The sequence below is a fragment of the Lissotriton helveticus genome, chromosome 6 (assembly GCF_964261635.1).
Source record: "Lissotriton helveticus chromosome 6, aLisHel1.1, whole genome shotgun sequence".
Lineage (NCBI taxonomy): Eukaryota > Metazoa > Chordata > Amphibia > Caudata > Salamandridae > Lissotriton > Lissotriton helveticus.
Genome location: NC_136067.1, coordinates 1,466,918,194 through 1,466,930,578, shown reverse-complemented (window position 1 = coordinate 1,466,930,578; position 12,385 = coordinate 1,466,918,194). Strand labels below are relative to the sequence as shown.

Sequence of the window (12,385 nt, the reverse complement as noted above, 5' to 3'; positions counted from 1 at the left end):
GTCTAATATACAAGCAGTAGGGAAAAATCCTATCCCAAAAGTGTGCTCGTCCAAAAAACTACCAATCAAGGTTAATACAAATAGTAGCAATACATTGCTCTCTACTGTGCCAAGTGTACCCCAGAAAGTAAATGGCCCCATTACTGCTGTCCCCACACCACCCACCACTCCTGGGCCCAAACCACCCCCATCCCATCCAGTGAATAACAAACTATGCCGGAATATTAATTTGCCCCCCGATGCCCATCCATATGTAATTGTCCTAATTGGAGTCCCTGAGCTTCCCCCCTCTTCATCAGAATCGTATTGGGCTCTTAAAAACAAAGTCTGCCACTGGTTAGACAGAAACTACCCACTCCCGCCCAACATTCGTAGTAATCTACTTATGTTGGAGAGAGCACCTTGGGTGGGTGAGAATCCCAAAAATGTCCAGGGGGACTGTATAGTCGTCACATTTGAGGACCCACGTACGGTGGAGTATATTTGTGCTAGACCTTCATGTGACATCAATTCACCCATTCTAGTCAAACCCCTCTCCTATTTTTATATGCTTGCAGATCACCACAGTAATAGGTGGAGTTGGTTAAGGCCCTCTAATTACATAAGAAGGGGGTCGAGAGAAGAGCCTTCTCAGGATCACATTGCGAACTGTTGGGATGGGGGTGAGGAGAGAGTATGGAGTACAGTACAAACAAGAGTAGGTAGGCCCCCCTTTGGGTTTAACCAGTCCCAGAGGGAATGGTTCGGACACCAGTACAATCCTCCTTCACTACCCTGTTTTAATCGTTTTAGTGCTCTGGAAGCAGTTGATTGACATTTAATCTATGCCTCCGGACAAAAGGGTTTGATGGAGGAGATAAGGCCTCCACAGGATATATCCACATCAGGAGGAAAGATTGAAGTGCCTGAGGTCAATGTGACCACTAGAAAGTCTGAATTGGACTGTCCGTTATCATCTATAATTACTGTAACAAATGTTGCTCCTTCTCCAATTAAGATCATCTCATGGAATATTGCGGGATTAAGGAAAAATCTTGACAATCCGGATTGGCACGACTTTATTGATCCTTTTCATATATGCTTGTTCCAGGAAACCTGGAGTTTGTCCCCTCAATATAAAAACGGATATTCCACATATTTTGTCCCAGCAGTTTCTATAGGAAAAGGCCGACCTTCAGGTGGCCTGCTCATTTGGGTAAGGTTAAACCTGAACTATATCGTCACCACACATAATACACAGTCCAATGACATTTTGCATATTTCTATGAAAAACCGAAATGGGGAAATTGTCCATGTGTTCTGTGTTTATGCAAGAGGGGTTCAGGGTGGTTTAAGATCAGAAACTATTGAGCTGTTAGATACAAAACTGTCAGAGCTCCCACCTAGGTCTAAAATCCTACTGGGAGGTGATTTTAATTGTACATTTGAGCCCCTAGATGATGAGGATGTTTTGGGCTTGAATTCTGAAGACTGGAGACAGGCTATACCCCCATTAGCGCTGGCCCCTATTAAAAAGTGGACTGCCAGAGCAATACAGCTGAATGCATTAGCCTTGGAACATAATTTACAGGCACTAAATGGGCGGACTATCTCTGATCGGGAAGGGGCAATGACCTATAACAGAATAAGCTGTCCTTCGCGAATTGATTATATATTTTTAGATATTCATTCTTGGGCTAGTTTAAAAGATATGGAGGTTAGGCAGTCCTCAGACAGTGATCATAACCCATTATGCATGGAAATTAATTGGGCACAAGGGTTTAGTAACAATGGGGGCTTAGAGATGGTCACGAAGGAAGTTATCCCCTCCAATTGTAACCGGAAATTGAGGTGCGAGGTGGTAAAATGTGAAGAGGAGAAACTCAATAATATTAGGGATTTAGTTAAAGTAGAAATCTCAAGTCTCGCAGCGGTGGATTGGGGAGAGGTTTCTTCTGTGGGGCACATATTATTGAAACAATATAAAAAACTCACAGAAAAAATAGGAGAGTATTTCCTTAAAAACACCCCAAGGAACTCATCGGTGGCCAATAGACCGCCGAGGGCGAACTTGTGGTATACAGCCGAATGCAGAGCCAAAAGACAGGCCATTGGTGCAGCGATAAAACTAAAGGACCGGACGGCAGTAAGGTTAGCTAGAAAGGAGTATCGTGGTTCTATTGCCCTAGCAAAGAAAAATTGGGAGGAAGAGCATCGGCAGCAGCTTAAAATTGCTGCCAGTGGGAAGAATCCCACTATTTTCTGGAAATTGATCAATAAGTTAGATCGGAGAGGTACCGATCCTATTTTAAATCATATTACAGAACAACAATGGCATGCTCATTTTTTAAAATTGTATAGCGATGTTACCGATCAAACTCCCCTGCTTCCCCCAAAAGAGTGTAGCAATAGCAATCTAGATTTGAAGTTGTCTGGCAATGAAATGGAGATGTCAGGCAATGAAATGATATTTTCCCACCAAGAAGTTAAGGCCGCTATTTTAAATATACTTCCAGGCAAAGCGGCCGGCCCAGATGGTCTGGCCGGTGATCTTTTATTACATGATCCCATAATCTGGGCAGAGTATATAGCAAACTTAATGACTCTTGTCCAGTTAGGCCACCCCGTCCCGGAATCTTGGAAAGGGGCGGAGGTGATCACGATTTTTAAAAAAGGCAATAGAGAGGACCCTGCCAACTACAGACCAATTAGTTTAATTGATACTATCCAAAAGGTAGTTGGCAGGGTCATTATAAATCGTGTTGAGACATGGCTAATGAATAATGATATTCTCACCCACTTCCAGGCGGGTTTTAGGCGGAATGTTGGGGCAATGGACCAAGTCTTCCGGTTTTGTGCGGTCTACTGGAAGTCAGTATCAATTACCAAGGGCTGCTTGTATCTGGCTTTCATTGACCTGAAAACCGCGTTTGACGTTATCCCACGTGCCAAGTTATGGGAGATTTTACAAGCTATGGGGTTCCCCAGCTCCTTGTTGCAACTGGTTATCAAATTGCATGAGGATAACTATGCTAGGATACGATGGGGGCGCCAGGGTCAATTGACAGAGAGGGTACCAGTCAGCAGGGGGGTTCGGCAAGGATGTGTGATGGCGCCGACATTGTTCTCCCTTTTGAGGTAGGACCCGGCAGATGCCCCCCTCCTTGCCGGTGAGAAAACCCCGACACTTCTCTTTGCTGACGATACCCTCTTGATGTCCAAGACCCCTAAGGGTCTCCAAAAATTGCTTGACCGCTTTTCTCTCTTTTGTAACGATCGTGGGCTAACAGTTAACACTCTGAAGACAAAGCTAATGGTTTTAACCCCAAACAGAAAGGTTAGGAAGGTTCATCTTACTTTGTGTGGATCCCCTTTAGAGGTTGTTAACGAATTTGATTATCTAGGGGTGAGGCTTTCAAATAATATGAGTTGGGATTCGCATATCTCAAAAATGGTTCTAAATCTTAAAAAGGTGTCCGGTGCAATATTGAAGAACCAGCGCCTCTCGATTAGTAGACCGGTGGCCCCTGCCTTGGTAGTCTATGAAGGGAAGGCCCTGACCTCGGCAGTTTATGGCTCCGAATTATGGGGTGCTGAAAACACTAACGCACTGGCAATTGCGGAAAATAAGTTTCTCAGAGATTTAGTCTCACTTTCAGCCTCTACCCCTTTGCTACCCTTATTTTTTTATTTGGGCAAAAAATCGATTTCGGACAAAGTTCAACTAAGGCCACTGTTATTCTGGGTACGCCTTAGAAGAACCGAGGAACTAGCTGGGTATGCCCGAGTGTTGGACGAGCTAATAAACCTTAATGTTTCTCACCAAATAAAGTGGCTTAACAACCTTAAAAAGTTAGTAAAATCAATAGGTTTGGGGGAGTCTTGGGCGTCACAAGCCCCCCCTCCAAAGCAAATTGTAAAGAAATTATATTGGGATTGGGTTGAGTCCAAGATCAACTGCAACTCAAATCTGGGGACTTTAACGACGAACTTTCTTAATCATAAACCCTCTATGAAGTTAGAACCATTTATGGATTTTATACAAGTAGCAAGAGATAGAACCTTGTTCTTGAAATTAAGGTATGGCACACTGCCCCTTAAAAACTTTTTGAAAAAGTGGAAGTCTAAGGGGGCGATTGAATTAAAATGCCCTGGTTGCCAATACCCAGAAGAAACCCTTGGCCATTTTTTGCTTGCCTGTCCGGCTTACAAATCTGCTAGGACTAAATGGTTGAAACCTGTATGTAGAGAGTTGGGTGTAAAAGATCATAGGTCAGCTCTCCGTATTATTACAACTAACACTGTTTCAATGTATATCATCTGTGGGGTGGCAAAATATCTGGGGGGGTGCTTGGATAATACGCTCTAGATTGTTGGATCATGTATAATTACCTTTTAACGGTTTTTAGATTGTTTTTACTGATGTTTTTTGCTATTTGCTGTTCTGGATGTAATTGTAGTACTTTGGATGGATTGTTTTTATATATTTGTATGTTTGTACTTTTATGATAAATGTCTATCGAATAAAGTATTACAACAACAACATATATGACATATGTAATAAGCAAATTCTTTAATTCAGAATTTAGGACACGAAATAGAGGTTGCTAGTTCTGCGCTTCAAATTAAGTTCTTAAAATATTTCAATGAAATGTCCATTTTTATAACACAAAAGATAAATCAAACACCAAAAATGATGCCTTCTGAACCTAGAAAACGTACTTATTTGAATAAAAAGCATCCTACCTCTTTGAGAATTCTGTCAAATTCAGCAGTCGAAAACAAGCCTTTGTAGTAATCTGGGTTATGCCTACGGATAAGTGAAGTTCTTTTCTCCCATATGTCACTACAGAAAAAAAAGAAGAAAATTGCAAAAATTAAAATGCAACAAGATTGTGTGATGCCACTTTGTTACGTTTGTGATGTAACCCAAATAGTGATATGCCTTTTAAATGAATACTGTAGCCACCCAGGTTGCCTTGGGCGAAATTCCTCCTGAAACCCAAAGACTGTAGAGGTTTACGAAGACACTCATGTGCTTAGTCTAAGATCAGAGCCTGACCTTCCGCTGCAATTTCTTTGCCCTGACATCCCACATCTGTTCTTTTTTGTTGCTTCCTGTGGGCAGCAATCAAACTGAGCATGATGTGGAGGCAACTGCCAAGTACTTTACTCCCAGGAGTAGTGTGAACAGGAGAAAGTGGGGCAAAAGGGAGGAGAACTCTATCCTACTTAGCCGCACCAGGCACGTTCAGTCATTCGTCTCCAGTCACTTTACGCCATCCTTCTCCAAACATCATTCCAATCCAGGTCCGAGCTGACATACTTCCACCAGGGAATAGAGCAGGATGCTTTTTTGGTAGCTCTTCCTGACATTGATAATGTAAGCACTTCCAATTATACCAGTACTTGCATGCACACATTATATTAGACACAATTATTTAGTACCAACAGCAGTAACATTTTCAGGATGAAGGTTTACAACATTTCCAGATGTATGCTGACACGACTGGTAACACGTGATGGACATGGCTAATGTCAGGCAAATTTGGATGAGATACCATTACGTCCACGTGAACTGCAATGGTCACAAGGTTCCCTCAGCACAGAACGAGCAGACGTTATTTCTCCCAAAAGAATTTCTGATTTCGCTCTAATTCTCCACTACTCCACTTTTACCTGTGCATTTATTCCAGCACTCCACAGAACTCCCTATTTATGAATCTGGTAGACTTTTAATCTAAGCTATATCATCATAAAGTCTGAAAAAGCCTCATTCTGTATAGATATTTTTTAAAGCAAGTGGATGTTTCATTAAAGAGTGCAATGCCGTTTTTCACTAAGACACTGCAAGGGCACATACATGTAAAGTACATAATTTTGACATACTGGCTCACATCAAAAGCCCAAAACATAAAAGGTGATGAGAGCAATGCCTGCAAATAGTCTAAACAAATGGGAATTGCTCTCTGTAGCAGTCTAACCCATTGTTTTTCACCAACTGTGCCACTCCAGACAGAAACCTGCCTTATACAAATCAGATATGCACATGTGCTTCGTCAGAACAGTCCAACTCGAACTGCCAGGCAAGGGATCCTTCAGAAAGAAATGCAAGCAATCCCTGACCAGTTTCTGCCTTATTAGAGCTAGCCAATGAGGTACCGGCCTGAATCCTGTGACACAGCATGCAAGGGACCTACTTCTGTGCATACCCATGCAACTTAGAGAGTTACTTCAAAGACACAAAAGGTGATAGGAGAAATTATTGCAACTGGCCTAAACCACAGGCAGGCGCTATGGGTAGAATTCCAACCCATTTTCTTTCGCACACCAACCCAGTCTAGATAGAGCTCTGCTTTAAGAAGATCAGATCTGACCCTGCTCCTTGTGCTGTTTTCCCATGTTGCTGCCTGCACTACCATCAAGTATAAACTAGAATAATTGCTTAAAGGTAATTGAAGTCATTAGCCATCTTTCACACTGGTATTGAAGACCATGTGATGAAGGTTTTTCATACACTTTCAATCAATCAATCAATCAATCATTTGTAAAGCGCACTACATACCCGCGAGGGTCTCAAGGCGCTGAGGGGGAGGCGCAACTGATCGAACAGCTAGGTCTTGAGTATCCTCCTGAAGGTCAGTAGGTCCTGGGTCTGTCGTAGGCTCAGTGGGAGGGTGTTCCATGTCTTGGCGGCAGTGCTTAATTTGTGCCGGTGCTTAGCACCGGCACTTAAATATCAGGGCCGGGTCTATGAATCTGCTGCGAGCACGCCGCACACCCACATTGATGGGGGGGGGGAATCCTTTTGCGTTACGCGGCCACCGGTGTATGCACCAAGCAGGGCTATGCCTCAAAGCTGCACTGAGTCTCTATGAAAGCAGTATCTCTTTTATAAACAGTCCCCCAGGAAATGCATTTTTATTAAACCTAATTTTATTAAACCTCCACAGCAGGCCTTGTATGATATATATCTATCAGAAATGCACAGTCAGAGTCTGACTCAGAACCTTTCCCGTGCAACCACAGACGCAGCGCTGCTCAGCTGCTTCCTTCACCATACACAGTGGCTGTGGCTCTCTCCGATCGGGACTGACTACAGTTGAGGACGAGTGGGGCTCTTAAGCTCTTGCCCCTCCTTCCTTATGACTTTACTCCTCTTGCGCTCTTTCCCTGATTGTCATCCCATAAGTTTACACTGTCTCCTCCTCCCCTCTTCTCACTCACGATTGTCCCTTTTTCTAAGGCTCGCTTGCTTCTACTACAATATAGAATTAATCCCAATTACATTATTTACAGATATGGAGCGCAGGGCCCTGCCGTTCCAAGCCCCAGGAGGACACTGTGACTGCACAACAACTTAGTTGAACAGTATTTGTAGAGCGCTTTCTTCCCGCGGAGCTCCTGAGGTTTGACTGGTATCTTTTTTAATTTCAATAAGTATTACTAAGATTTTGTGTAAATGCGAAACAAATGGTAAAATAACAAACTGAACTAGACGGTATTACTGAATAAAGATCACAAGGGGGCATTATAAAAAAAGGCATTCGAGGCAATAACGCTTATGTAGAAAGTCTATAAACTCCCAGCAAGGGTGTATACAAGATGGCAGAAGATGTTCAATATACGTCTTTATATAAAGTGTAACAACCATTGGTGAATGCAATGCATAAGTATTGTGATGAAGTGCTTTCTGCGTGGTTCACATGTAATATTTATATTGCTCTTCATAACCTGAGGGAGGTTGTGAAGTACCTTAATTTGCATCAGGCATAGTCCCGCCCCCCCCCTTGTAGTGCATGGTTTAAAGGGTGTTGTTTGTGGTTTACCCATATGGACATGATGCATGAGGTCTGTCAACATGGTGGAAGCAGCTATACAAAAAACAAGAATTTGCAATGCAATAGGTCTCCCATTTATATGAGTTTGAGCTATTGACATTGCAAATGACAATGCCTTTTATTTTTGTTTTTAAAACCTAAATAAAAGGCTTTACAATGCAAATAGCTTAAACTCGCGTAAATGCGAGACCTATTGCATTGCAAATGCTTGTTATTAAATGTGTCGATATATTTTAATCGAACAGGTTATTTCTGCATTAGGATTTCTGCCCTGAAAGTAATTTCTCATTTTTATGACTGTATGAGTAACCCTGTTCTTTGAAACCTAACTGTGCATGTTTGCCGTGTATACAAAGTATGTACAGTGTGTGTATGCAGTTTATTTTAAACCATAAATAAAATATAATTGTAAAAAAATTGTGGCAGCTGAGCTCACAAATCTTTTCCTGTGATCTTGAGTATGTGAAAGACTGTAAAAGCACGCACACTATTTGTTCTGTGCAATCTGCCTCTTGCTACAAATCATATGTCTGTGCCCTGTTGTATATTCCCCTAGTTAGTGGTGCTGCATAACACTAGCACTGTCTGCACGGCCCTACCCCCAGTATTGTCCTTTCCCCAAATCAGCACACAGAGCACTGAAATTGTCCATTTCAACGCATTAGTGGTTTTAGCTAATTTATTCCTAACGTGTGCTTTAAATGCACATTTGCTTTAATCTTTTTCAAAATGGTTAACGGGGAACCTCCTATCAAAATCTTACAAAGGCTCCCTTTCTGCAATTCAGATCAGGTATTATATTTGACTTTTAGCAGTGCCACTTGAAGATGTGGGTGGAGCTAATAGAGTAAGTGGGCGGAGCCAGTGGAGAGAGTGGACGGAACCAGGAAAAGTGGGTGTGGCCTCCGACAAACATTTCAGCACCTGCACTTCATATTTTACAAATTAAGCACTGCTTGGCGGCGAGGTGGGAGAAGGATCTCCCACCAGTGGTTGCTCTTCGGATGCGCGGGACGGTGGCGAGTGAGAGGTCGGCGGAGCGTAGCTGGCGGTTGGGGATGTAGAAGGAGAGCCGTCTGTTGAGGTAGGTTGGGCCAGTCTTGTGGAGTGCCTTGTGTGCATGGGTGAGGAGCTTGAAGGATATCCTCTTGTTGACGGGGAGCCAGTGCAGGTTTCTCAGGTGGGGGGTGATGTGGCCGTGGCGTGGTACGTCGAGGATCAGTCGTGCCGAGGCGTTTTGGATGCATTGTAGTAGTTTGATGAGCTTGGTCAGGGCTCCTGCGTAGAGGGCGTTTCCGTAGTCGAGTCTGCTGCTGATGAGGGCCTGGGTGACTGTCTTTCTTGTATCTGTCGGGATCCATCTGTAGATCTTGGGGCCTCAATCCGAGTCGCAGGTCAATCACAAAGTGGACAGTAACTGGAATTGCTACTCCATCAGCATTAAACAATCCACAGTAACTCCAAGAGCCCGGTATTAAACACGTGGAAAATGCAACTACTGAAGGTAGTCAGAATGTCCGGGTGAAAAACTGGAGAAAAATAGGAAAAAAGTGCAAAGATCAAAATAAGGGTAAACAGCCTTTACAACAAGGTTTTTACCACATTGTGACTTTAACACGCATTTTTAAGCACGCATGTCTTTAAAACGTGCATTTTTTTACTATGGATGCTTTTACCACACATTTAAGGTAAATTGGGAGGTTGCAGGGGTCCTCCCCCACAAATATATACTTTTTTTTTCACTCACTGAAAAAACCATATGTTTTAGCACGTTATAGTTAGAAATTAGCATTTTAAAAAACTTGGAAATTCACTGAAAACCTTAGGTTTCAGGGACGTTCTAGTTAGTTGGACAATTCTCTCGTACAAAACCATAGAAATTCCCCCGTTATAGTTAGTTCAGCTAACAATAACTTGCGCCCCGCTGGTCACAGGTTTAGTTGTCAGCATGCCACAGCCACTCCCTCACGGCTGGTTTACACCCACACCACACCTATGCAGCAAAGGAGTCACAGGACATGTGACGCTGCCAATAAAAAGGGCCAGGCGCACGTGCTCGATGCCATTTCCACTCTCTATCTGGGTATATCCCAGTGGTTATTATGTTGGTGGCCGCCGAGGCACTTAGGCCAACACGGGACTCCCGAAACGTGGCGATGACTTGAGGTGCATAGAGTTGGTGGCAGCCAAAGCACTTTGCCCCACACTGGCCTTCTGCCACGTGGCGATGACTTGAGGTGCACCGAGTTGGTGGCAGCCGAGGCATTTTGGCCGACAAGGGCCTCCCACCACGTGGCGATGGCTTGAGATGCACTGAATTACTGCCACCAGAGCTGAGTAGGTGTGCAGTCTGCAATGATGCGTAGACCTTGATACACCATCCTGGCAATCAAGACCAGATTTGAATTGTGAGCTCGGCTGGACCGTGTGTACGCCAAACGCAGCTGACTGTACAGACATGACTCCTCGCACGGTGCAGCAGGATGCTCTGGGGGCCTGTCCTGATGATGATCCCATTATACGCTCTAAGGGATCGAAACGCCGTCGACCACTTGTATAGTCTCACAGTCAACCAATGTGTTCTACCAGTGTGTTAACTATCGGGGATAGCTTGTTTATGTATTACCATTGACCTAAGCTACCGTCCACTTGTTGCCTGAAAAACTTTATGTTTGCTCTAAACATTTTTTCCTTTTGTGTGATTTTCTTGTGAATCGAATGCAGGATCGTGTCCCACAGTATTGTTTGTTTGCTTTTTGACTATTTGTTACATTTACCTAACTGATTAAATTTGTGTCAGGCTGGACACTAATGAATATAGGACTCATTGGAGGCTATATGTTATCTATATGTTCCTACAGTTCTTTTTAAGGACCACTGTTATTGAAACTGCTACCCAAGGTCCTTAACTACCTACTGGGTCCCCTTGTACCTCCTTAAACGGAATCCAGCGATGGCTGAGTAGGTTTCTCCGGCACGTGGTGAGTCCTCTTGGAGACACGCCGGTGGCGGCAGGTGAGCATTGAGGTCTGGGTGCGCAGGGTTGGCAGTCATCGCTGGGCGGCGGACTGGTGTTGGGATCAGGGCTGGGATGCTGATGAAAGATGTAGGAATCATGAACACTGCCTGAGAAGTTTGCAATGACATTAGTGGTCCAGTTTTGCCTGCACATTGTTGGAATGTGTGTGGTTTCTGTTGCGGTGATTGTGTGCAGTGTCGGCAAGAGGCATAAGTAGTACATGTGTGCAGTCAATTGCCCCCAACACGTGCAGGAAGCCTGCCATTGCATGGTTCCTCTGCTTGGTCCCCAGCTGTTCCTGCACAGTGTGGGTGAATGAACATGCAGGTGATGCTTACAGGTATGATAAATCCTGCATAATGAAACCGTAACAGAGGTTTGTGTGGTTGTAACGTTTCGTTTCTTTCCTGCAAAGGTTACGACCACACAAACAACTATTATGGTCATTTTGTGCAGGATTGATCATACCTGTAAGCATTCCAGTTTGTCCGAGTGCAATACATTGTACCATATTACGTTTGTGACCATACTAACGCTTGACCATTGTCTTCATTTATTCAACAGGTTTCTGAATACAGAGTTTGGGGATTTCCAGGACGATCTACAATTATTTCGATCCACAAGCTGATGTTCCCCGTTGGGAATGTCACTCGTTGTTTGATGTTTTTATGTGGTTAATTTATGTTTTTCTAATAAAGTACTGTTTTTCCCCTATTGTTGACTACTAGACTTCCTGACCTGGCGCACCCCCATTTCAGAGACTACAATCATGGATCTGGAGCACAGAGGCGTCAAGCAACGGTTGGGGTTGGTTGTGCAGGAATACTATGAATTGGGACGAGCGGGTGGTGCGGATACAGGGGCTCTAGGTTGCTTTTGTGGACATGCATCCAAGACGTGTGCGGAAGTTTAATAGGGCTGGCTGTGAGACTCCTCAGACTCTCGCAGTTGTTAGTTGGAAGGTACCAGAGGCCAACAGGTGCAGCACAGCCAGCAGCTTTGTCTGCGGAAGGATGTTGATTGTCCGCTGTGTTGGAACAGTCAGCCTGTGGGCAATGTGGCAGTGTGCACCAACTAGAGAATTGGGTGATATTCTTTCACCACTTTTGCTGCGCTGAAGTGCCGATAACTCAGCGTTAAGTCCCCACTGTTGTGTTATAGGGTGACTCTAAAACGAGCCCCTGTGTTTATTAAGACTTTGTTGTAGCTACTTGCAAATCACAAGAAAAAAAGATGAAAAAACAATAAGTGGGTAGGGTACAAACTCCCTGACCCTCTAGGACTGCTCAGGGATCCCACAAAAACCCCCAGGGACAAAAAAGTATTACTATGTTTTTTTTTTTTAAAGTGGCTGGGAGCACGAATCCGGGCGAAACAATTAAAAAAACGATGGGACGTATTCTCAAGGACTTATCGCCGACTTATCTGCACTTTAGCGTAGAAAAAGTGGCAAAAGAATTATCATCCCTTTCTCAACCCGGTGAAAACTGCCGATATCGCCAGTTTTCCAGCGATAGCTTCCGCAAAAAACATCGCCACGAATGAG

General features: G+C 43.9%; 1 protein-coding gene across 1 annotated transcript in view; it reads right to left on the bottom strand.

The window, feature by feature from the left end:
- RIOX1 (ribosomal oxygenase 1) overlaps positions 1 to 12,385 on the bottom strand; it is a 268,462-nt gene that overhangs the window by 181,066 nt on the left and 75,011 nt on the right. Inside the window, exon 4 of the mRNA XM_078649274.1 lies at positions 4,726 to 4,825. Within this exon, the coding sequence (XP_078505400.1) occupies positions 4,726 to 4,825 (100 nt within the window). The remainder of the gene's footprint in view (positions 1 to 4,725; positions 4,826 to 12,385) is intronic.